Source organism: Marmota monax, unplaced genomic scaffold (assembly GCF_021218885.2).
Source record: "Marmota monax isolate L192 unplaced genomic scaffold, Marmota_monax_Labrador192_F-V1.1 WCK01_AAM20220418_F8-fsc00021, whole genome shotgun sequence".
Lineage (NCBI taxonomy): Eukaryota > Metazoa > Chordata > Mammalia > Rodentia > Sciuridae > Marmota > Marmota monax.
This window is the reverse complement of record NW_026695228.1, coordinates 20,177,179-20,202,725: the sequence shown is the minus strand read 5'-3', so window position 1 is coordinate 20,202,725 and position 25,547 is coordinate 20,177,179. Positions and strand designations below refer to the sequence as shown.

Sequence of the window (25,547 nt, the reverse complement as noted above, 5' to 3'; positions counted from 1 at the left end):
CCTCAGGGCGCCTCATCTAGCAGATGCTCAGGGCTCTCCTCTCTGGTTCCCTGCGTCCTCCCGGTTGAGTCCCTTGCTGAGTCGGGTCTCCCCGCCCCACCCCCCAGCTCTCCCTTCCTCTGTTTCTGCATCTCTTCTTCCTTCCAGAAGGACGTCTCTCTGGGCATCTCCTCTGCTCAGCCCCACATGGGGCCCAGACCAAGCCCTCTCAGGCATGGGGTGTGGGGTCCTCCTGGGCATCTGTTGCGGGAGGCTCATGGCCTGGGGCCCACGCGTCCTGCCTGCTGGGCATCTCAGAGTCTCGGTTCTTTGCATTTTCAGCCCAGCGGATTTCTGGGGGAGGCCCTGGCAGCGGCTCCTGTCTCTCTGGTAATTGAGCCCCCAGGCTGAGGCTGTGGCATCCCCAGCGCCAGCCTGCAAGACCCTGACATGTGTGAGGTTGCTGGTGTCCCCCAGTCCCCCATGTGGCTGCCCCTGTGGCTCCCAGGGAGACATCCTGTCCACCAAATGGAAATGGATCTGCTCCCCACTCCTGTCTCGGGAAATATGTATGGTTGCATCAAGAGCCCCCACGCCCCACACTTGGGGTCTGCCTGGGGCAGATGCCACGTCTGCATATCCCAGTCTGGGGTCCCCCTGAGCAGAATCCGAGCATGTGCCCCCAGCGCTGCATGGTCCATCCCTCCAAACACATGCACGTCCGCGTGTGCACGTGTCTCGTGGGGCCAGCAGGCAGGGCTTGGTGAGCTGGGGCGTGGCTGGCCCAGCTCCGTTCCCCTCTGGCTCGGCTTCAGCCGCCTTGGTTTCCCCTTCGGGTTTCAGACTTTCTGAAAGATAAGTGGCCCTGCCCTCTAGGCCCCACAGCGAGCCTCTTGGGGACAGAAGTGTAGCAATACCCAAGCCAGCAGGGTCTCCACTGGGTGAAAGGCAGATTTGGGAGTCCCCATTGAGTCCCCTGGACAGGCAGCCCTGAGCCCTGGTAGGTGGGAAAGGACAGCAGTTCCGGACACTGACTTTGTCCTGGAAGGGGCGGTTCGTTGAACCGCAGGGTTGCCTTTTGCTCAACTGCCCAGAGAAGACAGCAGGGCCAGGGACCAGATGGCTAGGTAGGGGGACCCACCGTGTCCAGAACTGGCAGAGGCAGCTGACCTAGCTCTGGTCAGATGGTAAGAGGGCAGCGCAGGGCCAGGGTAGGCAGAGTGCAGGCTCCCAGCGCCCCCTGGCGCACAGAGCCTGGCAGGGGCAAGGCCTGGCTGGGGACCTCGTGCAAACCCCAGGTGCTGGAAGGAAGCCCCATCCGGTGAAGTTGTGGGCCAGGGCTCTGGGTGGCGCCTGGCTAAGGTGGTGAGGAGGGTGTGTGAGGCCCAGTTTCCGTGAGGAGCAGCCTTGGGCTTAACTAGGAAGCCGCCTGGGAGCAGCGCTTGGCCAGGTGGGCCAGCAGCAGTTCTCTGCAGAAGCCCCCGGCCCTCCCTTGGCAGCCCCTCCAGGGATGACGCAGCAGGGCATAGAAGGCCGTCGGGCCCTGAGGGAGAGGGCGGAGGCCTGTGTGCACCTGGTAAGGCCGGGGCGGAGGTTGCTCAGGCCGCCGCACCCCTGGCACCCTGGCCAGCACTGGGCCCCGAGCTTGTGCCGCTCTGCCTGGCCCGTGCATGCCAGCTGCACTGCACGCCTGTCCCCGGCGCCAGACACCCTGCCAGCTCTCGCACCCCCATCCCCAGTGCTCGGAGGGCTGGGGAGCTGGGGCCTCAGAGACACCCGTCTCAGCCTTCAGAATGGTATCCAAGGGTGTCTCTGGAGTGGGTGGCCCTGAGATTAGATCCTGGGGCAGAGCAGGGGAGATACCAGGTCACAGTTGATAATCACTGTTTGGGTTTCTCTGTTTCAATTTCCCCCCACCCCCTCCTTGTTCCCAGACACCCTTCCAGTCCTCAGGCCTGGACACCAGCCGGACTACCCGACATCATGGGCTAGTGGACCGAGTGTATCGGGAACGTGGCCGGCTTGGCTCCCCGCACCGCCGGCCCCTGTCAGTGGACAAACATGGACGGCAGATATCCTTTTTCCCAGAGAACATGTAGGCAGGGATGGGGTCCCCCGGTCAGCAGCTACACGACCCCGAGTTGGCCTGCAGTTGCTGATGGGGGGCCTGCTGCTGGCTCTGGAGATGGACTCAGCCACCCAGGGGGCTTCCTAGAGCAGGCAGTGCCACAAGCCAAGGAGCCTTTGTTCTGACCCCTTGGAGCTAGGGTGGCCCAGGGAGCGCCTCCCAAGGCAGGAGCTGAGGCAGGAGACACTGGCCCACAGAGGGTCCTAGCAAGGCAGTGGGGCCCAGAGGGCCATGAGTGGGAGCCCGTGTCTCAGGACTGTAGGCTGATGGGGCCCTCGTGGGCAGTGCATGGGGTGCCCAGCCCAGGCAGCTGAGGGAAGGGTCTGAGGGTGGCTCCATTTCTACAAGACGAATGTAAAATTTGCATCTGTTCCTCGGCCAAGCAGAGATCTGCCAGATTCCCCCCGCCCCAGCTCAGCCACTCCTTGGTGCTCCGCCAGCCGGGCCCCCAGCACCAGAATCTGAGCAGCCTCAGGTGGTTCCTGGGATCCCCAGCTCTGCAGAGCAGACGCCTGTTCTCTGCTGCTCATTTCCGCGGGCTGGGGAAGCACAACCAGCTGAGTCCCAGACCGGACCCTCAGGCCCCGGGAGCGGCCCCATCAGCCCAGAATAAAGAGGCGAGACCAGGGTCAGCTGAACCAGACTCCCCGCTGTGCCTGCGGCTGGTTTCACGGTGCAGGCCCCTCTTGGACGGGGTGCAGGCCGCACGTGCACTTGCAAGAGGACAGCGTTGAGTGGTAGGTGGAGTGGGGCCGCACCCCCGGGGAGCCCCTATGGCCTGGGCTGCTCACAGCCAGGCAGGAAAGGCCGGCAGGAAGCGCCTGTGAGGCAGCAGTGGACACCCCGCCCCGCCGGCCCCCAGCTGTGTGCGGGCCTGGCCGCCACTCCTGCAGCTCCAGCAGCAGGGCCGCTGGGCTGCAGGGGTCTTCCTGCTCAGTGGCCACGAGCACTTCGGTGCAGGCAGGCCCAAGCCCACAGTGCGTCCCCTTAACTCACACTCACGCCGACAGCTGTCCATACGGCTCCGTGTATCTGTCACCACCCGCGGACACCAGCTGGAGGAGGTCAGTGGGCAGAGCTGGCTCCCAGCCCCCACCCACTCGGTGGGAACAAAACTAAACTTTCACCATAGTAGTGCATAGAAAAGCCGTGAGGGCGGAGTTACTCAAAATGAGAAAACGAAGACACATCCCCGAGTTTCTAGAAATCACTGTCACTCTATAATGCCAGCGCTCTGCCTAGGAGATCTTCAACCCATCCTCACTTTTGTCTGTTTCTTTATTTTCTTTACCCCAAATTGCCACTTGCTGTTTCATTTGATGCTTGATGAGCAGTTTTTCATGTTACCGAACAAATTATTGAAGATGCACTTGTTACAGGCTGAGTGCAGCGGCGCATACGTGTCATCCCAGCGGCTCTGGAGGCTGAGGCAGGAGGATCAAAGTTCAAAACCAGCCTCAGCAAAAGCGAGGCACTAAGCAACTCAGAGGGACCCTGTCTCTAAATAAAATCCAAAATAGGGCTCGGGGTGTGGTCCAGTGCCCCTGAGTTTGATCCCCGCTACCCTGCCCCCTTAAAAAAGTTTTCTAGGCTTGTGCTAGAAGACTAGGAAAATGCATAAAGGTGTATAGAAGAGAAAAAGTCACATCTTTAGAACTCTGCATAGCATTCATGGTGCATTAGGTGCTATAAGTCATCTACAGATGTGCTTAGAGTCTACACAGATGCCATTTCATAGAAGGGACTTGAGCATTCATGGATATTGGTGTCTGAGGAGGATCCTGGGACCAACTTTCCAAGGAACAGATATGGAAAGACAACTGGATACACATGCACACCACACGCACAACTATATGTGCACACGCGCACACATAATTTCATGACATGATACAGTCACGTAGTTAAGTATCCACCAAGCACACATTAGCTGATACACAACAGACAACTGTGTGGCTTCGGCTGTTTTCCCATTTTAGACATAGACATTGAGCACAGAGAAGCCAGAACACTGACTCAGGGACACACAGCTGGTTGGGGGCAGGGCTAGGATCCAGGGTTCAAGACTCCTTTAACCTGCGCCATTGTATCCTTTTCTCCTTGGACCACGTTTCCTCTAGTCACTCTTAGAGGCTGGGATATCTCCACTGGGCGCACATTGGCCCTTAGTCTCCTCCTTGGATTGACAGCTCTGCAGTTGGACCCCCATTTTCCTGTCTAGGAGTTGTTCTGGGGACCCTCCCTCGAGGCACTTCTAGCTGGGAACAGATTGGCTGACCCTGGTCTTTTTTTTTTTTTTTTTTTTTTTTTTGTTTCCAGGGATTGAACCCACAGAGCCACATCCCCAGCCCTTTTTTTCTTTTATTTAGAGACAGGGACTCACTGGCTAATACTCTGAGGCTGGCTTTGAACTTGCAATCCTCCTGCCTCAGCCTCCTGAGCTGCTGGGATTACAGGCGTGGGCCATCATGTCTGGCTCACCCTGGCCTTTCTTGTCAGTTTCCCCACGGGAGTTCCCAGGACGGAGTCTCTACCAGGTTCCTTCCAGGGTCCAACCGGTTGGAGCAGGACTGCCCCTCCCCAGTCGGTTTCCCACCAAGGGGGCACCCAGGGGTCTCTCTGAACCTCCCTTTCTATCCATCACAGCATGTTTGAGACTGAGCATCTAGAGGAGATACTCACCCACTTGTGTTTGTCACCAGGAGGGGAGCTAGTGACAGGCTGCACACTCAAACCCCTTAAGGCCAGGTCCCTGTGGGACCATCAGGCTCCCTCTGGGAATTTCAACAGGAAGGGCCATCCTATCCCTGAAGCCAGAACTCCCTACTGAAGGGGCAGGCAGGGGCGGTTGGGAACAGAGGGACAGCTTTGCTGTTGATCTGGATTTCGGTGGGCTTTGTGGACAAAAACTGCCTGAGTCCAGTGGTCCTGTTCAAAATGATGTCCTTCTGCTCAGGTGCAGCAGTTTGAAAAATGACTACATCTGCCACCCTGTCCCATGGGGTATGTCCTGGGCAGGGCACATAGTGCCAGGGCTGTAGCGTGGCTGTGGTCATGACTCCTCTTCATTCTGGGGGGGTCTCACTGTCTCTCCCCTCTCCCCCAGGACCAATTCAGACTCCGCCCTTCACCAGAGCACAATGACGCCCACCCAGTCAGAATCCTTTACGGGTGGATCTCAGGATGCACACCAGAAAAGAGGTATGAGAGGGGACTCGGTGTCTTTGCTGGGATCAGGCAAGCCCAGCAGGTGGCCCTTGTGCTCTGGAGGTTGGCAGTCCATGGGTGGACAGGCTTTCAAAGAAGGACCCAGGCTGTGCCAAGGACAAGGAGAGGGGCTCAGGGAAACTTCAGAGTGGGGCTGCTTGGATTGGGTTTTAAAGGATGCATGGGAGTTTTCTAGGCAGAGAAAGCCTTGCAAATACATGAGAGTCCAGGATTCATGGATTCAGGGTAGGGCCGTGAAGACTGGGTGCTGTTCAAATAATTCTTTCAAATGCAGGGGCAGTGAGCCTGTAAAAGGGGCATTTACCAGCTCAGGACTGCAGTCTAGGGTCGGACCTCTAGCTTCAGGCACTGCTTGATCTAGGATTTCACACTGGACTACTTTCCAGCTGTGCTGCTAAGAACTGTCCCCTGCAGCTCCTGAGCTCATCCTGGCTATAGCGGGTGAGAAAGGGCCCGTCTCTCCCCAGCTCTCGCTAGGTGCCTCCTCTCCAGGCCGCTGTGCCCAGGTCCTCAGCTCTGCCCTGGAGCCAGGCATGGAGGCAGCATCCTGGGAACCTTCAAGGCGAGTAGATGTCTTAGAGACTGGGGAGCTGCCAGGCGCAGTGGCACACGTCTGTAATCCATTAATTTGGAAAGCTCAGACAAGAAGATCCAAGTTCAAAGCCAGCCTCAGCAACTTAGCGAGGCCCTGAGCAACTTAGTAAGACCCTGTCTCAAAATAAAAAAACAAAAAAGGACTGGGGGTGTGGCTCAGCAGCTAAGTGACCCTGGGCTCAACCCCAGAACCAAAACAGTGAAAGCAGAGCTGGGTAGTGTCATCTAGAGAGGGGTTGTCGATGCTGTGAGGCCATGTCCGGGAAGCCCCACGTGCATGTCATCTGGCCTGAGACCCCGAAGCCATAGAGTGACCTGGAGTGAAATGCCCAGGTGCCTCTTTTTTTGTGATAGTGTTTCACCGGGTGGGTGTATAAATATGCCAGGAGACCCTGCCGATAGGATTGTCACTGGAACCTGGGCCCTGGGAGTCCCGACAGCCAGGCAACAGGTGCAGGAGGTAGAAGGGCAGGTTCTGGGGTGCCAGCCTGGGTCACCTCCCCCCGGCCTGCAGGCACCGCCTGGGGCCTTCTTTCTGTGGCCAGCAACGAGACTCTCCTCAGATTGCTGCCTGTCCTGGTGGGTCCCCGCAAGCACAGGGCTTTTAGAGGGTAGGCAGGCACAAGGATGTCACTGTCCCTGAGGACGCTCTGTGACCATGGGAGGAAGGCAAGACCCAGACCCTTGCTGCTCAGAATCCAGCTGGTCTTGGAGTCACAATCAGAGGCATCACTCATCCCTGTGCTCCCAAGAGGGGCCCAGGCAGTGCCAGGGTTGGAGTTCCTCTGCGTCTCGCCACACCTGCCAGCCCACGTGTCACAGAGTGTGTGACAGATCTGGCTGGTTCCTCGTGGCGCGCTCAGAGGCGAATGAAAAAATAGCACCTCTAGCAGGTACAGAGGCGGGGCAGCGGGCACTCTTGCCTCGACTGAAAGTCTAAGGAACAGGCTTCAGCCGTGGCTGATCTGAGTGATGCCGTCCTGTTCCTCCGTTCTGTCCCTCCATCCTTCTGGACCCTCTGTCTTAGAACAGTCGTCACAGCTGACTCACAAGGCTGCTGTCGTTGTGCCTGCTGACATCAGGCCTAGTGGCTGACCCCCTGTGCTCGGTGCTGGTGACCCAAGAGGAGCCCAGCCAGCACCGAGAGGGGGGGCAGCCGCCCACACAGACTACGCTGTCTGCTGCCCATGGAGGTGCCACGGAGGCCGGGTCAGTGCCAGGAGGCGGACTCGACACGGCCGCGGGCTCCAGGGCTTTGGTTTTTATTTCTTTGTAAGATACAGATTCTCGGGCTTATCTGATCTTTTAAAAAATGAGACCCTTTTTTGTAACTTTAGTAGAAGCCCCAGAAATGACCATGAGGAAAGTTCCAGCTTCACCCCGGCCCTGGCCGTCAGGGAGGTTGTCCTCTTTCTGAGTGTCCCCCTCCCCTGTCCCAGTCTTACTATTAACAGTCCCAGGAATGGAGGAGACCACGACCGAAGCAGATAAAAACCTTCCCAAGCAAGCGTGGGACACCAAGAAGGTAAGAGCCCGGGGCTCCGGAGGCCTGTTCCTTGCTCCTTCAGGCCAGGCCGGGACGAGATAACAGAGTGACGCATGGAGGTGGGTCGCCCTCCCAGACCTGCCCCCGCACAGATTTGCCTGTGCTTGGGTTCCGGGGGCCCTTAAGCCTGCTTAACGCTAACAGCAGGACTGTCACACGGCAGAAGCCACCCGTTAAAACCCGTGGCTGGTCAGGTTTCAGCAGAAAGTAGAGCAGCACAGATGGCCCATGCCAGCCCGGCCACGGCCACCTGGGTGTGGGGCAGGAGGACGGTGAGTGTGAGACCCCCCTGGGCAACTGAAGGGAGACCCTGTCTCCAAAAGGAGAAAAACCGCTTCTCCCTCCAAGAAAGAAATGGAGCAGCCGCCCTAGGAGGCTTTTCAGGGGTGTTGACACAGGAACTCCCCCCTTGGGAATGCAGTTGTAGCGAGGGGGTGCATTTAGAAGCGCTTATGCAGAGCTTTCGGAATAAGCGGGAACCACCCGAGTGTTAGCAGGGGTTTGTTATGAGATGACCCCCAGTCGCTCTGAGTTGGGATTTTAAAAGGAATTCTGAGGAAATAAGAGACACTCGTGGTAATGCAGTTACCTCGCAAGGTCAGGATGGGGGTGCTTGAGAGGGGGGTGCTCAGGGTGCAGCAGTCGCCCTCAGCACCACACAAATCAGGAAGAGAAAAAGCAAAAAAAATCTAACCCGAATGAAACCGCACAACCACTAAATGTCTGGTAAAGCCGAAAAGTAGGTCCTGGTCCGTTGGCGCAGCTGGATGTCACCTTTCCATTACAGAGAGCAAAACAGGCTATTGCCTCGGAGGGGCCCTAGGGATGGCGGAGAATGAGGAGTGGCTCTTCAGTACTTCAGAAACCCGTTAATGTCTCCCGTAAAGTTCGTGGAAGGCTTTTCAAAGTATCCCTAAGAAAGCTGGTGCCCGCGGGTGGTGCAGACGCTGGTCCTGGAGGGACTGTCCACTCCAGCATGTGGAGCCCCTGGCCCCGTAGAAACCCGTCCCTGGGCATTTGCTGCGGAGGCCTGGCGCCTGCTGGCTCCCTGCCACCACTGTACCCGAGGTGCGGCTGCCAGGCAGAGCCTCCCTCCACCAGCGGGCGCGTCTTCCCCCCCTGGTGGTTCCTGAAAGCTCGCCAGCAGTGTCGTCCCAGGCGCTGGCGGCAGACTAGAAATTAGAAAACGTGACTCGCTTGGAGGCTCCTCTCAGGAGACGGGACTGTCTCTGTCACGCCCATGAGGTCAGAAGCACAAGTCCTGGGGGCCCTGCCTGTAGCCACAGTCCCCGGGCCCCACAGGATCCTGTCTCCCTGGCCTTCGTGTCCCCCACTCACAGAGGAGCAGACCAAGTCCTGCTGCCCAAACGCTTCCCTGGCACCTCTCCCTGGGGCCAGCCCACAGGGGAGCTGGGGAGGGGCGCCCAGGGCTGTCCTGCCCAGCCAGGGAGGCCCCTGCAGCACAGCAGGCCTGGCACTGGGGTCGCAGTTTACTTTTCCGTTGCTGAAAGTCCAAAGCCCGGGCAGCAGGGCTGGGCTGTGGCCCTGAATTCAGAGGCCAGTGTGGGCCGTGCCATATGAAGTGCCCGAGCCAAGGTGGGATTTCTTCTCCCCGCCGTGGTCCGCGTATTCTGGAAGTGTTCCTAACCAAGCACTGAAACTGGCGTTGCCCCAGAGGCTTCCCAAGCCCTGGTCCATGGACACATGAATGCCCATATGGCAAAGAAGTGCTTTGGGACCAGATGGGGGCCACACCTCTGAGTGTCGCAGGAGGGCAGGTCCTCATGGAAGGAGAGGCCCCCTCGTGGGAGCCTCTGGACCGAGTTGAGGCGTCTGGCCCAGCCCACCTCATTCTTCCTGACCTGGTGCCCTCCACTGCTTTGGTGGCTTCTCATGGACTCGCCCCATGGCCACCAAGCAAAAAGCACCCCTGCTCTAGGCGCCCCAGCTGTCTCCGTCCAGGGACAGTGTAGAGGTGGGGGAAGCTTGGTGAGCACTCAGCCCCGGGCACCCAGGCCCCAGCAGCCCCTCTGCACAGCTGACAGCGTACTGCCATGGAAAGCCCTGGGGACATGAGGAGCTGGCACACAGGTTCTGCCCAGATGCCTGCTCTGACAAGGCACCACGTCACCCTCTGTCTGTGGCCCCCACCAACCGAGCAGCCAGAGTGGAACTGTGCCCTCTCCCTGCCAAGGGCAGGAGCTGGGGTGGGGCCTGTGGGAAGAGCCTCCCCACATGACTCTTGACTCTAGGCTCAGCTTCCTCTGGGCTCTGCCCCTCTACCTGGTGGGGCCACTTGTGTCCTCTGTGGGACACTCAGAGGCCACTATGGGCCGTGCCATATGAAGTGCCTGAGCCAAGGTGGGATTTCTCCCTCCCCGCGTGGTCCGCGTATTCTGGAAGTGTCCCTAGCCGATAAGCTTGGTGCTCGTGGAACAGCTCTTGGCACAGTGGGAAGGTCGCACAGTGTACATGAAGAGGCCCCGGGGCGCTGGCTCAGCCTCTGCTGTCTTCTCTTTCAGACGGGGTCCAGGCCCAAGTCCTGTGAGGTCCCCGGAATCAAGTAAGTCCCTGCAGGGCCTTCCCACAAGCCCTCAGCCATGGGGGCTGCGTGGGCTCCCCCAGGCTCCCACCCGCCAGGAGCCTGCACGTCCTGGTGAGGGACACCACGGTGGCCACCCAGCAAGTCCTGTCTTGGGCCGGTTCCAGCCCCTTGCTGCCCGAGTCAGAGCCTCCTCAGACATACCCTGTCCCTGGAGAGAACAGCCCTCCCTGGGCAACAGAAAAGTGTTGTCCCCACCCTCCCCTTCCCCTCCCTGGGGGCAGGCTGCTTCCTGAAGTCACTGGTGATGCCCCGACAGCCATCTTATGAGCCTGGCAGCACCTGACTGAGGAACGTCATTTTACACCTGCTCGTATTCTCCTGATAGCCCCCTCCTGCCCCTGCCACAGTTTCTGGGGGCGACCCGGCCGGTCGGCTGGCGGCTGTCCCCAGACCTCACCTCTGCCCCTGTCTGGCCTTCCCCCAGCATCTTCCCATCCGCCGACCAGGAAAACACTACAGCCCTGATCCCCGCCACCCACAACACGGGGGGCTCCCTACCCGACCTGACCAACATCCACTTCCCCTCCCCCCTCCCGACCCCTCTGGACCCCGAGGAGCCCACCTTCCCTGCGCTGAGCAGCTCCAGCAGCACTGGCAACCTCGCCGCCAACCTGACTCACCTGGGCATCGGTGGCGCCGGCCAGGGTAAGGGCCCGCAGCATGGCCCCAAGCTCGAGGTGCCCGGGCTTTGCTCCTTGGTAGAGGACTGTCTCCTGAAGGTGGCATGTCCATTCAGATGGTGGCTAAACAGTCGTGTCCACAGTGCCAGGCACCTGGAGGGTGGAGATGAGGGGTGACAGACCTGCCGCAGGGGCTCAGCATTGCCAGGCTGACCCACAGGGAAGGCCCCCCCCTCCGCCTAGGCCCAGCCTGGGCAAAGAAGGGTGGGGTGTGAGGGGTGCATGCTGCCTCCAGGGGTCCAGTTGCAACTTTGAGAGTACCAAGTGGCTTCAGAGAGGCTGGGGAGCCTAGGAGCAGAGCTCCGGAAGTGGGTCATGCTGTCCCCCATCCCTCCTTGCCCCACCCCCTCACTGGGGACAGAAATGGGCCCGACCTGCTCCTCATCACGTCAGACAGCTTGCTTTGTGACATTTTATTCTGGCCCCTCCCTGTTCTTTACACCTGTTCCTCCCCTGGCCTGGTCCAGGGCTCGTCCCACGGGCTCTGGGCCTGTCCCAGGAGCTCCCAGCTTTGCTCTGTTCCTGTTCTTTCTGGGGATTGTCCACTGGTGGCTCCCTGAGGACTGTGGAGGTATCCCCTCTAACTCCTGTGTTCTCTCTCTCTCTCTCTCACACACACACACGCACACACACACGCACACACGCACAACACCCTTCCTTTATTAATCTAGACCCGGCAACTCTTCCATGGGGACCTGACCCAGCTTGACCCTTCCTCCTGCTCACTTGCCTCGGCCCTGCCCAGCCTCTTCTCTGACCTAGAACATGACCAGCCCATAACCTGCCTCTGTTGGGCCTCACCTCCCTCCCCATACAACCTTTGGAGCCCGGGTCACCCTCCACCCTCCTTCTCGTCTCCCTGCTTGCCCCACAGCTGGATGAACTCACTCAGGGCCTTTGCACATACTACCCTGATCCTGTGCTGCTCCCGCCTTACCCACCTCGTCCTACCTGTCCCCTGACTGTCCCCTGACCTCTCATGCTGTGCTGCGTTTCTGTATTTGTTCTTAGCGTTGCCACATGTTCTTCAGCTGTCCCTTGCACTGGGCCTCAACCTCCCGGGTCCCTGCCATGACACCTATACCCTTTGTTTGCTGTTTAGGGTGTGCATTTGCATCTGGGGCAGGCATCTGACTTCCAGAGAAGAGATGCCCCAGGTAGTAGGACAGGCAGAAGGGCTTCTGGGGGGCCCATAGCGGGTGTGGATGACACAGGCCCTGTTAGACCCAGAGCCATAGAACAAGCCAACACTCTCCCCACCCGTGAGCCCATCCTGCCTCCGCTACAGGTTCAGCGGCAGCTCCACGCAGGCTTTTCCATGAGAGCATCACACGCTAAAATGCATACTTGGCAGAGTCCCCCTGGCTGCCCTGGGAGAAGGGGCTCTCAGGAGGGTGTTCAGGGTCTGGAGAGAGTGGGAATCTCGTTGGGTGCTTTGCAGATAGATGTCAGGGTAACACTAACCAGCCTGGGAGCCAGGTCACCCGAGGTGGGGCAGCGAGCAGGAAGCCCTAACTTGCTCCTGTTGCAGGTGCCAGCAGGGCAGGGGGCGGGCAAGATGATGCCAGGTGTGTGTGTGTGTGCGCGTGTGTGCACGCACGCGTGCTGCTGGGCATCAAACCAAGGTCTCTCCTGTGCTAGGCAGGCTTCCTGCTACTGAGCTCCCTCCATCCCCCAGAGACCTGGCCAGACAGGTGGCGCCTGCCCGCACATGGCCTGTGCAAAGTAAAATCCAAAGGTCAGCTCTGGGGCTGCCAGTGCCCCCGCCCCGCCAGTGCAGAAGCCACCAGCTTCCACACCCGTTCTCCCCACGCCAGAGCTCCCCCTCCGCTGCCTGCGGGTCCTTGGCAGGCCCCCAGAGCCTGCACCTCCATCCCGCGCCCAGTCTAAGCAAGCACAGGAAAGAGCCCACGTGGAGGTGTGAGGCGGCCAGGGTGTGGGCCCTGAGCACCGGCCCAGGAACACCAGCGCCATTGTTTGTGGAGCTGCCGCTGCAGCAGCTCCCGAGCAGGGACTCTGCTTTCTGGGTGCTTTTTAAATAAAGCTGAGCTGCTGGCCACCGGCGCACATGCGTGTTTACCCGCTCCGGGCCCCACCACCAGCCCCACGGGGAAGAAGAGGCGCGGGGGGCAGCCCCGGCGTCTCACATTTGCAAAAGCTTTGTCCTGGCTGCTTGCCAGGTCTTGGGAGGGGGGCAGGCCCTGGGGGCCCTTCCTGGCACAGCTCCGAGGCCAGCCATGCCTGCCAGCAGGGCTTGCGTGCCACAGGGCGGGCTCCTGCCACCTGGCCCACCCGGCCCGCCCTCCTGGCAGCTCTCCCTGCCCGCCCGCCCCAGAGTTCCCCTCCAGCTGGCCGTGTTCCTGCTCCAGAGGTGAGCCAGGTTGCTGAAAGGCATACAATAGCAAGATGCTGTGTGTGCCCTGCTGGCCCGACTGGCCCCTCTGGGGTGGTGGCCGCCCTGTGTGAGGCTGGGCACTTGCCTGGCAGCCCACAGGGAGTTAGACTCGTATTCAGGACAGATGTTGGAGGTGGGCAGCCGAAGGGCAAACCAGCTGGTGGTGTGTTTTGTGTGGTACATGATTGTGTGCATGCGTGTGTGCGTGCGTGTGACTTCAAATCCACATTTAAAAATCAGGCAGCTGGTGTGGAAGCGTTGGTTTCCAGCTTCTCTTGGAGAGAGAAGGCAGGTGACAGCAGGTCAGTGTTCTGCGCTGATGATGAGCCACGGGCCCCACGTCCACCTCCTGCAAGCGCTTAGCACAGGCTGTGCCCCTTACTGAGCCCTGACATCTGCTCCTGACCTGAGCACCAAATGTTCCTTGGCCCCACCAAACATACAAGATAATTGGTGCCCAGACCCAACAGGGCGGCCTGCGGTCCTGACTCCTAGTTTCCTCTGAACAGGTGCCTCCCAGACTTCTCCTGCTTGGTCTTTCATTGATGTCCCCTTGACATCATTGGTCCTGATGCCCAGGGTCTGTGCAGACACCAGCCCTGCCCCCCTCCCATGTGAGCTGAGCAGAGCCAGCAGGGGGTCCACGGGAAAGTCCAGGCATGACCCAGCTTGCCCCAGCGAGCAGCTGCCCTGGGCATGGGGAAGACTGCCTGTTGTCTCCTGGCATGTGCTGGGTGTGTTCCCACAGACCCGTAAACCCGCCGCCCCGTCTGCCAGAACACAGTTTCTTTGGTGCCCTGGGCGGATGGGCCCCGGATCTCCCGGGGTGAGTCAGGCAGTTTCAGCCGGCCTTGGCTGCAGGCCAGACTCTCCCAAGCCCGCTTGTGACCTCACTGGGGCTTCACGGTGAACCTGAGTGCAGCTGTTACCATCTTCATCTCACTGACAGGGAAACTGAGTGTCAGGGTGGGTGTGGGTCAGGCTGGGCCCCAGGGTTCCTCTCATGAGGCCTGCTGTGTGCTTGGCATGGTGCCCAGGAGAGCCCAGCAGCCCAAACCGCTGCCACCTTGTCCTCGATCTTACCTGCTCTTTCACCACAGTGGTATCCAGGGGATCACATTGCTCAGGGTGAGGGCCTCGGAGGCCAGGGTGAAAGAAGGGGCAAGGTGCAGGCTCCTGACAGGAGCCCCTGCAGGGACGGGGAGAACGTGAAGGAATCAGGTCTGAGTTGGGCAGCCTGGGGGGGGGCACTCTGGTGCAGGAGGATGGCGTGGATTGGGGTACTGTGGAGCCATGAGGGGCTGCTCAGGGAGCAGACATGCTCATTGGAGGAGGAGCGCTGAGCCTGTGGAGGAAGCCGCAGCACAGACTTGCCTAAAGCTATCTCTGACCTGAGCCCACTTCAGCACAAAAAGGGGGTTTATTGTCTGAAGCCAGGAAATACCACTCTGGCTGGAGAGAGGCTCAGTCCTTGCCTGTCCCCTTCAGCCCTCCAGCTGGTGGATCTTTTCCTTGTGTGGAATGTGCCCCCCCACCAGACAGCCCTTCCTGGAGTTTCCATCCAAAATCCCAAGGCAGGCTCTCATTGGATCAACCTGGTCACATGCCTGTCTGGGGACCAATCGTGCTCCAGGAGTGGGGAAGTGCTGATTGGGTTTGTGCGTCACACCCCTGCTGGAGGAGTGGTGGGGTCAACTAGGAGGGCAAGAGGAAGACGGCCGCACCGGGTGGAGGGACTCCCCAGCTCTGGCCACTGGGAAGTGCCCACTGGCTTCTGTCTGAGCACCTGGGCTGTCCCTATGCAGCGTGACTGTGGGGGTGTGAGTGGCTTTGGCCTCCCTCACACCGTCCTCCCCGCCTCCCTTCTTCCTTTCCAGGGATGAGCACGCCGGGCTCCTCTCCACAGCACCGACCTGCTGGTGTCAGCCCGCTGTCCCTGAGCACAGAAGCAAGGAGGCAGCAGGCCCAGCAGGTGTCGCCCACCTTGTCCCCACTGTCACCCATCACTCAGGTGCGAGGGTGAGGTGGGTGGGGAAGGTGAGGGCTCAACTCTGCCCCTCCAAGAGGCCCCTGCCCCTTCAGGGGACGGTGGAATCCAAAAGATTCCCTGTTGATTTTCAACCACAGGGAAAATGTACGAGTCAGCGGTCCTAGAGTCCCCTGTGCCTGACCTGGGCAGAGGCCATGAAGGGGGCTCCTGCGGGTCCTATGAGCATCCTCCACTAAGCTGCTTCCCTTCTTCATGGTCTGGTTGACTTTTCCGTAATGGAATGGTCAGCAAGCTTGGATTTACTGTTTCAGTTTGCCACAGGGCTCTATCTACTCTCTTCTGCTTCTCATATTGGTGTCCCTGTGTCCATCTCGGGTTTTCAACTCACTGTTGTAAATTTTCATGATATTCTTATGGTCCTTTTTCTTCCTGTAAAATCAGTAGGGACTTTCCATTTTCATTTCTGATTTTAGTATTTTCAGTCACTTCTCTTTGACATGATAAATCCTACCTTGTAGAGTGAGGGAAGAATTATTTCCTTTTTTTTTTGGGGGGGGGGGGAGAGTTTAAGAAGCATTTCAATTCCTGCTCAGAATCTTTGGTAAAATTCAGTGCATTTTGCCACTGAAACCACTTGGCTCTTGGTCTGTCTTTAGTGGGAGTTTTTTAATGACTGGTTCAATCTCCTTACGTATCATAAGACGTCTCCTGTTTCTTGTCGATTTGTTTTTGGTAGTTTGTGGATTCCTAGGAGTCTGTCTGTTTCAACATCTTTTGCTTTGCTTTGTTTCTGTTTTGCTCGTCCCAGGGACAGACCCCAGGCCCCGAGCACTCTGGGCAAGCCCTCTTCCACTGAGTACCACCTGTCCCTATTTTTTAAATACCTGGTTTTAACATGGCCACAATGGCACCGTCCACCTACAACAGAATGCACAGTAATCCCCCCCTCCCGCTGCCAGGCCTGGGCCGGGTGACCACCGCATGCCTCCGTCTCCTTATCAGTGTGTCTTTCTGGGTCAGAATCCACACAGCCCTGGCCAGCTCCTGCAGCTGTGTGTCTTTGTGGACTGTCTGGATCCTGGGCCTCCTGCCCCTTTCCTTTTTGAAACTGTTTTTTAAAAAAATTTTTTGAGGGGTGGGGGGTACCAGGAACTGAACTCGGGGCACTTGACCACTGAGCCACATCCCCAGCCTTATTTTATATTTTGTTTAAAGACAGGGTCTCACCGGGTTGCTTAGTATCTTGCTTTTGCTGAGGTTGGCTTTGAACTCGCGATCCTCCTGCCTCAGTCTTCCAGACCGATAGAGTTACAGGTGTGCCATTGCACCCAGCTGCTTTTTTTAATTTTTAAATTTTAAAGTACCTTTATGTATTTATTTATTTATTTTTACATGGTGCTGAGGATCAAACCCAGGGCCTCTACCGCTGAGCGCTCTACCACTGAGCCCCAGCCCCAGCCCCTTTCTTGAACCCCACTGCTTATTGGGGGCGGGGCATACTAAGTGCCCATGTGCTATAGCTCTTGGGCAGCCATCCTCTCTCAGGGGATTGGGATGGGGACCTGGCCCTCCCCACCCTGGGCCTTCCCCCAGGGGCCCCACGGCTGTGAGCTTCTACACAGAATTTCCAAATACCACCACTACCCTCTGCTTCTTTTCCTCTTGCCAATTCTTTTTTTCAGTTGTAGTTGACACAATACCTTTATTTTATTTATTTATTTTTATGTGGGGCTGAGGGTCGAACCCAGGGCCTCGCACGTGCTAGGCGAGTGCTCTACCACTGAGCCACAACCCCAGCCCCTTGCCAATTCTGACAAGGACCTGAGCCAGCCTTGGCCCGTGACTGTATCAGTGTCTCCATAGCCCCCACCTTCCCAGGCTCCCCAGCGTGGACACGCTGGACGGGCCCTGGGTGGGCTCTGCCCTCCCGAGGCTCTGAGTCTCTCATTGTTGGGAGCCCCTAGTCCAGGGGCGGAGCCCACGGGGTTTGTCTACCTGTGGTAGTATTGACAAGTTTGTGGGGCCTTGGGGACCAGGTCCCTGTGGCTCCACCTGATGACCTCTCCTCCCCAGGCCGTGGCCATGGACGCCCTGTCTCTGGAGCAGCAGCTGCCCTACGCCTTCTTCACCCAGGCTGGCTCCCAACAGCCGCCCCCGCCGCAGCCCCAGCCCCCACCACCTCCACCGCCGGCGTCCCAACAGCAGCCGCCCCCGCCGCCGCCTCAGGTGCCCGTTGGCCTGCCCCCGGGAGGCCCTCTGATGCCAAGCGCCAGCCTGACGCGGGGGCCACAGCTGCCCCCGCTCGCGGTCACGGTACCGTCCTCTCTCCCCCAGTCCCCCCCAGAGAACCCGGGCCAGCCATCGATGGGGATTGACATCACCTCGGTAAGCCCGGGACGGTCCTGCAGGGCCTGGCTGGGGGGCTCGTGGAGGAGGAGTCTGGGGGCTGCAGGAGACCCCATTGGGCCGGGCAGGACGGTGGGGCCCCCCGACAGTGTGTGTGAGGGTCAGGATAGAAGCAGACCCTGCCCTGGGCCAGGCCAGGCCAGGCCCCCCACGACGAGGGCAACTGCTGGGACTCCTTAAGCCGAGGTTGTCACCCCGAGTACTGGAGGGGAAACTGAGGCCTGAGCAGGGTCATTGGCCCCAGACTCCTCCAGGGGCCCCCTCGGGTTTGACTGCTGAGCACTCCTGTTTGCCCCCGCTCCTGCCGGAAGCCGGCCTCCTGGGCGGTGCCAGGGCGCTTCCTATGGCCTGGGAAACAGCATTCTGGAAGCCCGCTCAGGCTGAGGCCAGGGCCTCGTGAGGTGGTTCAGGCAGCACAGCCCCTGGGGCAGGAAGCCACAGCCCAGAGCAAGGGAGTCTAACGAGTGCTAGGACTGGCTGGGTTAACCCCTGGACTACTACACCTTCCTGATAATGGGGGTCGCAGCTCCACTAAGGACCGTGTTTGGCACACATTTGACCCTCCCACTCAAGCCTTGGCTCCGGCTGCAGGCTGAAGGCCTTAGAACCTCGTGCTCTGTAAAGAATAGGCAGACCTGCCCTGCGTGGGGACCCCCATGGTCCAGGCTCTTCCTCTGGTGAAATCACAGCAGGTGCCGTGCCCTTGCTCAGGAGCTGGGCCGTCACTGGAAGCGCTGTGTCCCCATCAGGTGCAGAGACAGCCTCTCCAGGGCTCTTGGGTCAGGACTTACTTGGACCACCCAGCACCCCCAGGATCTGCTGGTTTCCACTGGGCACAGACCCGAGTGACCTCTGAGTCTCTGTGCAGACTCAGTGAGTGGGGATCATTTCTTTATGGTCGTTTCCTCTTTGCTGGCTCCTCTGTCACCCATATCCTGTCCCACCTGGACTCCACCCCCTACCCCAGACTGCTTAAAAAGGGCCACTGAGAAAATGGAGGTGAAGCAGTATTGGGGCCCTGGATCAATTGAACTGGACCTCCTTGAATCACAGGCTCAGAGAAGTTTGGCAGTTTGCCTGGAGGCACACAGCATGGCCAGGTTGGATCAGGACCAGAGTGGGGCCTAAATCTAGGTCCTAGCCTGGCCTGCGCTGCCTTCACTGGGTCTGGCTCAAGGAAGTGGTCAGATCCCTCAGAGGTCTCTCAGATGGCATAACCCAGGCAGGCTTGTCCCTGGGGAGGCCTGCAGTGGTGAGCACACAGTGCTGAGAGCCTGTGGCGCGTCCAGAGACAGCCTTCCTGTCAGCCCCAGTAAACAGGGTGGGCCAGGCTTGCCCCTGCTGAAGGCTGTTGGGAGCAGAGGTCATGCTCTGCCTGCCCTGCTGGGCTTCTCCCGCCCTGTGTGTGAGGGGCGCATGCTCAGAGGGGCATGTGCCCATGGGGTGTGGGCACTGGTGGTCCTGCGTGTATATAGAGGGGTGTACTTGTGTGTGTTTGGCTACGAGTACATGGGTGGGGGTGTGTGTGGGCTTGTGTGAGTGCAGACTTGTATCTGAGTGCACAAATGGGTGTGTGCACGCGCCTGGATATGCGTGTGTACACACATTTGTGTAGATGTGCATGTGGGTGTGCACACGTGGCTGTTGCATGTGGGTGTGGGTGTGTGCACATGGCGCTCTCAGCTCTGAGTCCAGGTTGACTCTCCAGCCCCCTCCTGTGGCCCTGGGAAGGCGGGGAGGGAGACCCGTGCTGGGCTCTCGCAGCCTGCTCTTCACTGGAGACCTCAGGCTCAGACACAGCTCCGGGTGCCCGGGGTGCCCTGGCTACCTGTGTTGGTTGGCACCCACCGTCAAGGCATGCGTGGTGGGAGCCTACTGGGAGCTCATGGGACCAGCCGCTCCCAGGAAACCAAGACAGGCCCCCGTGCTCGGGGAGCTAGGCCGCGGTCTGACCTGTCTGTCGTCGCAGGCGCCGGCTCTGCAGCAGTACCGCACTAGCGCGGGCTCCCCGGCCAACCAGTCTCCCACCTCGCCTGTCTCCAATCAAGGCTTCTCCCCCGGGAGCTCCCCACAAGTAAGGGACGCCGCCGCCTCCCCTCGCCTGGCCCCGCACTGCAGCCTGCTTCGTGTCCCTGTGTGCCATCGTCTGCTTCACTGCTCACCCATCCCATCTTGTCCCTTCCATGGACCAGGGCTGTGCACGCACCGGGCTGCACCAGGCGGGCCCTGGGGACAGACCACCACCTGGGCCATGGTGGAGGAAGACATGCAGCCTCTGCCATCACTTGGTGCCTTCATGGTCTCTGCCAAGCCTGCTAGGGATAATGGGGTTCCTCATCCAAGCCTGTCACATGAGCAGTGGCTGTGGTGGTCACTCCACCAAGGGACTCAGTGACGACTCTCTCAGTGTCCCTAGGCCCTCAAGACTCGTAGCAGTGTGTGGCCGAGAGCAGGAGCCCAGGCTTGGCCACCCTGCAGCCTCGAGCTTCAAGGCTCCTGAAGGGGGCAGTGGATTCCCTTTCAGGGCACAGTTAACTTGACCTTCAGTGGTGGCAGCCCCGACTTCTCAGCTCGTCTCTCCCCTCCACCCTGCAGGAAGGCATGTCCCTTGGCTGCTAGGCCCCCAAGCCTAGGTCAGTCCACTGAGCCCCTCTTTCCCCATCCGTGGATGAACAGACTGAGGCTGAGTCCAAGCTCCAGGTGACAGGGCAAGATGTGACTTCATCAGACGCGGGTTTTCCTGCCAGCCGGGTGCAGGTCTAGGTGTCTTAGGACCCCTTGGTCCTGCTCAGCCTCTCTGCCCGCCCAGGCTCCCTGCGCCAGTGGCTGTTTGTGTGGCTCTGGTGTGAGGTGTGGTCTTGGCTTCAGTGGGTCCCATGTTTCATTCAGAACTTCCATCAGGGGACCCCACTTCCTGGGCAGAGACCACCTCATCCCCAAAATGTCCTAGAAGCCACTGCAGGGCCCAAGGTCATGAAGATGTTCCCTTGACCCTGGCAGAGGGATGATGGGCTCCGCTTCCTGGCGAGGCGGGGAGACTGCTTCCTTCTAGGGGGACCCTACAGGAATGAAGACAGACTCCCTTGTCCCCAGGGACATGCTGAGAGGTGGCCTTTCTGCTCTGTCACCAGCATTGAGACCACATGAGTGGGTCATCCTCCCCCTCAGCCAGGGCCCTGCTGGGACTCCTGCCCGCAGCCCCGGCTGCACAGCAGTGGCAGGGTGGTGGTGACCTCGAGTTACACCTGGTCAGCCTGGTGACCGCACAGCCCATTCCACCCACGCTGTCCTGAACTCTGGTAACACATCTGGTCTCGTCACGCGGCGCTGCTGTGGGGAGGGCCTAGAGATGCCATTCAGCTGGGGCCCCCATGTGCTGGGCGGGGCCGGAGAGCTTCTCCCTGGAGGGAGTCCGCTGAGGGTCACTTCATTCTTTGCCACCAACCAAAGCGCTGTGGTCTGGCTGGGTGAGAGCGTGCCGCTGGCTCGGCCGCCTGCTCGGCCGCCTGCTCGTCTGCTGTGTACTGGTGTGGGCAGCGGGGGCTCGAGGCGAAGTGGCCTGGGGCTCCCCCAGAAGCAGAAGGTGCTGGGCAGAGACCACACCTGGTTTTCTGGCTGCGGCTGGGTCTCCACAGATGCGCTCATCAGACCCCTGGGCCTGGGCCACCCTGCCCGGCCTACACCTGCCACCTCTGTCCTCAGTTGGCCATTGCATCTGTCCCAGTCAGGCCCGGCCCCAGGCTGCTCCCGAGCTGACGTCCTGGCCACCCTCAGGGCAGCCTCATAAGAGACACCTTGGCCATCAGTGCCCCTGTGGGTCAGGGCCAGGGCCACAGGGACAGGATCGGGCATCATCTCAGAAGCCCAGTCCCTCCCAGCACCTGCCCCAGCCTCGCCAGCTGGGTGAAGCCCGCACTCTCTGCTTCCTTCTCACTGGGCGGCATCAGCCACGGCCCTGCAGCCCCTTGGCAAAGCCTGAAGTGGGTGGTTGTGTCTGGGCCGCGCTGGGGAAGGCGCCCGGCCGTGGGTGCGCCAGGGGCCTCTACCTCGGGCTCACCCCGGCTCAAAGCTGTGGACTCTGGGCTTCGGGGATTTGCCACTTTGTTCTCTTCCTCAGTCCCCCTCTTTAACTCCTCGCTGGCCTTCGATGGCTCATCCGTCACTGTGACTCCAGTCAGAGTGGGCATCTGTCCCTTCTGCTCTTGGTCCACTGACCCCAGGGGGCTAAGGGTTTGCTGTCAACCCAGATTGAAGTGTTGAGTTGTCCTAGCACCTGGGGTCTTCCCAAGGGCCAGGGGGCCAGGGCATTTGGTCTGTGGAGATGGTCTCTGAGACGTGGTGTGCTGGGCACCCTGTCCTGCACAGGTAGAAGCAGGCTGGAGTTCCCAGCCTTGGGGTGCTGCTGGGCCTCTGGTGGCTTCAAGGTCACTCCGGGGCTCTTTTCTCGGCCTTATTCATCAGGGGCTTGGGATGTGACTTGGCCACTTGCACAGCCCAGCTAGGCTCTGTCCCCTGTCTCTTTGGTGTGGCTCCAAGCGCACCTTTACAGCATTCCCACCACCCATGAGTCCCCTAGTCCCCTCCTCCTCTCCCAGGGACAGCCCGTGCCCCTTCCTCTGAGCACGTCTGGCTGAGACGGGACGCAGCAGGTGGCCTCCCCGTGCGGGCCTCAGGCCTCTCTCTGCTCCCGTCTGTGCTCGCTTGGCCAGTGGCCAGCTCTGTGCATCGTCCTGTCCAAGTATGTGTGGCCTGTCTCCTGTCTTCCTGGGGGCCCATCGGGTTCCCCAGTGCACGTTCTGTCGTGAATGTAACGTCCAGGCATCTTCTGTCTTGGCCCCTCTCCCAGGTCACCTCTGAGGCTTCCAGGCCTCTCATCTGGCAGCCCCACCTTCTCTCTGGCGGAAATGGGGTCTCCACACCCGACTCAAGGGGAGTTAGGGGCGGTGCCTTGGAGGGTATCAGGGTGCAGACACCCCAGGTGGAAGGAAGCAGTCATCCAGGACTGGGGCGCACCCACGGACCCCAAGATAAAAGTCATCAGCCTTCTGCGTCCCAGGGAGCTCCGGGGGCCTTTCTCCCTGTCCAGCCAGGGCCTGGGAGCGCCAGTCCTGATGGGCCCTGGTCCACCCCTGCCCGGTCTTGGGGGCCGTGACCACAGCAGGCCTCTCTTCTGTCTGCAGCACTCGTCCGCCTTGGGCAGCGTGTTTGGGGACTCATACTATGAGCAGCAGATGGCAGCCAGGCAGGCCAATGCTCTGTCCCGCCAGGTGAGGGGGCGCCCAGGCCACCGGCCGGTGCCCACAGCACATGCTCGCCAGGACCCAGACCTTGGGGGCAGGGCCGCACGCACTCAGGGGACCCTGCCCACCCCTTGGCTTCGCTCCTCAGTCCCTGTCCTGTCTTTGAGCTGTGGAGGCCAAGGCCCCAGCAGAGGTGGCTTGGCCTGGTCTCCCGGACCTCTGTCTGGCTGGCAGAATGGATTCCGAAGGTAGAGGGGGAGGAAGGGCAGGCCTCGACCAGGCGGGGACAGGGCAGCGGCTGTCAGAGCAGTGCCTTGGCGTGGGCCGTGCACGTGGGTTGCCGGGAGGCTGCGCTGGCTTTGCGTGGAGGCCGGGGCAGGGACACTGGGGCAGAGGAGGTGTGGCCGGGGCCTGGAGCACTCACTTGCTCATCTGTCCATCCATCTATCCATCCATCTTGAGTGCCAGGGAGGCCCCGGGCCTGGGGGCTCACGCTCAGCAGCTTTGGATGCCAGGCCCCCTGCAGGGGCATCCTGGGGCCGCAGGTGGCAGCCGGGAGCCCTGGGTGGTCCTCACGGCCTGGCGCGCTTGCCTTGCCAGCTGGAGCAGTTCAACATGATGGAGAACGCCATCAGCTCCAGCAGCCTCTACGGCTCCGGCTCCACACTCAACTACTCGCAGGCGGCCATGATGGGCCTCACGAGCAGCCACGGGAGCCTGCAGGACACGCAGCAGCTCGGCTACTCCAGCCACAGCGGCATCCCCAACATCATCCTCACAGGTGAGGCTGCCAGCCCCGTCACAGGCCCAGTGCCCAGGAGCCTAGGTGGGGCTTCCCTGTGCCCAGGGGCAGCGTGGCCGCTGGGAGAGGCTCAGCCCCATCAGGAGACTGAGCTGGGCTGCCTCCCTGCCCTCAGCCCAGGGTTCAGCGGGACAGGGCCCCGAGGAGGCCAGATCCCTCCCGCACCTTGAACTCCACCCATTCCTGGGCAGGACAGGCCAAGGAGATACCTAGGCCCTGGGACAGGCATCCAGCACTCAGTGCAAAGCCAGTCAGGAACGCGCTGCCCAGGTACCTAGGGGACACGCAGCCCCATCCTGCACAGCACGGATGAAATCACCCAGCACAAAACCCAGGCATTCAGTGGCCACCCCCACCCCCGTCTTCACCAGGGCTGCTGGGGATGTCCCCACTGGCACCTCTAGGATACGGGAGGTCACATTCAGAGCCCCTGGTGCCTTTTGTGGGAATCCTGACCTCCCCACCCCTGGGCCAGGCAGTGGGCAGAGGTGGACGCCCAGGGACAGAGACCAGGGACTCCCAAGACAGGGCTGCTCTCTGATGGCGCGGCTGCCCAGGGAGACGGGGACTCTGAAGCCCACGTCCCAGCTCTGCAAACAGGCGCAGCACCTCCCCCAGGGCAGTAGAGGGAGGAGCCAGGTTCCTTTCTGGGCAGCAGCTGGGCCCATTGGGGACAAGTGCCCTTCGTGCCTGCACCCAGCCTGCCTCTCATGGCCCTTGGGGCTTCAGCCCCGGGGCACTGCTGACATCTAGTGTCGGGTCATTCTTTGAGGTGGGTACTTTCCTGTGCCTCCACCCACCAGATGCCAGCAGTGTCACTTCCCTCAGTTGTGACAACCAGAATGTCTCCAGACCTTGGCAGTGTTCCCTGGAGGGCAGGTCTGACATTGCTGGAGGGTGGGAGCCAGGGAGGCCAGGCTGAGCTGTACTATTTGTCTCTCCTAGTGACAGGAGAGTCCCCTCCTAGCCTCTCTAAAGAACTGACCAGCACTCTGGCCGGGGTCAGCGATGTCAGCTTCGACGCTGACAACCAGTTCCCCCTGGATGAACTCAAGATCGACCCCCTGACCCTCGACGGACTGCACATGCTCAATGACCCTGACATGGTCCTCGCTGACCCGGCCACTGAGGACACCTTCCGGATGGACCGTCTGTGAGCGGCCATGCCTGGCATAGTGCCGCCGGTCCATGGTCTCCGACGGCGTCCCTCCAAGCCTGGGGGCGGCCACACTCCGTCCCTCGCAAACGGCCGAGCTTGTGATTCTGAGCTTGCAATGCCGCCCGGCGCCCCCACCAGCCCGCCCCCGGTTGTTCACCTCCCGCTGAAGCCCGGCGGGGCCCCGAGCCGGGGCCCTCCGTCCGTCCGTCCGCCTGGCGCCAGGCGGGGTCAGAGGCTGTGAGTCCTCACTCCTGCAGACCCTCCCTGCGCTCGTTCCTCTCCTACCCCGGGGCCGGGCGCGAGCCCCCCACAGGATGCTGAGAGTGGGGTGTCAGGAGGCTTGGGGTGGGTGTCTGGGCTGAGGTGCACTTTCCGACTGTTGATGAGCTCTCACTGCCTTTCTTCATCCCGTCCCCGCGACCCGCCATCCCCAGCCCACGATCAGGTAGACAGCGGCCCCACCTGCCGAGGCAGAAGGTGCCAGAGGAGGGACAGGCAGAGTGAAATAAACACTATTTTGATGGCCGTCTTCTATTTTCTGAGCACACTCAAAAGCACCGGGCGAACGTTAGGTGTGACCCAGCATGCGGAGCGGCCGACGCCCTCTCGCCCTCCCACCCCTTCAGCCCAGCCAGGGCCTTCTGTCCCGAGATGTCCCGACAGGCTGAAGCCGACCACAGCTGCCCCGGGCAGGGATGACCTGGGGTCTTTATCTCCCTCGCCCTGTCCTGTGGTCATGTTAGAGGTACATACTGTTACTAAGGCTGGGGGGGTCGGGCGGGTAGGTGGCCAGGGAAT

At 60.4% G+C, this 25,547-nt stretch overlaps 1 protein-coding gene across 14 annotated transcripts in view; it reads left to right on the top strand.

Moving 5' to 3' along the window:
• The window catches only part of Crtc1 (CREB regulated transcription coactivator 1), a 76,694-nt gene extending 51,416 nt beyond the window's left edge, over nucleotides 1-25,278 (top strand). For 3 of the 14 annotated variants that reach the window (XM_046436534.2, XM_058576495.1, XM_058576494.1), the window contains exons 3-15: nucleotides 322-369; nucleotides 1,914-2,051; nucleotides 3,110-3,171; nucleotides 5,211-5,305; nucleotides 7,366-7,451; nucleotides 9,995-10,035; nucleotides 10,502-10,722; nucleotides 15,030-15,163; nucleotides 17,216-17,527; nucleotides 19,518-19,622; nucleotides 22,729-22,815; nucleotides 23,389-23,569; nucleotides 24,536-25,278. In XM_046436534.2, coding sequence (XP_046292490.1) covers nucleotides 322-369; nucleotides 1,914-2,051; nucleotides 3,110-3,171; nucleotides 5,211-5,305; nucleotides 7,366-7,451; nucleotides 9,995-10,035; nucleotides 10,502-10,722; nucleotides 15,030-15,163; nucleotides 17,216-17,527; nucleotides 19,518-19,622; nucleotides 22,729-22,815; nucleotides 23,389-23,569; nucleotides 24,536-24,747 — 1,722 coding nt within the window. In that variant the 3' untranslated portion in view covers nucleotides 24,748-25,278. The remainder of the gene's footprint in view (nucleotides 1-321; nucleotides 370-1,913; nucleotides 2,052-3,109; nucleotides 3,172-5,210; nucleotides 5,306-7,365; nucleotides 7,452-9,994; nucleotides 10,036-10,501; nucleotides 10,723-15,029; nucleotides 15,164-17,215; nucleotides 17,528-19,517; nucleotides 19,623-22,728; nucleotides 22,816-23,388; nucleotides 23,570-24,535) is intronic. The other 11 variants (XM_046436535.2, XM_058576497.1, XM_046436536.2 and 8 more) reach the window with 10 other exon arrangements.
• Nucleotides 25,279-25,547: the final 269 nt, after the last annotated feature.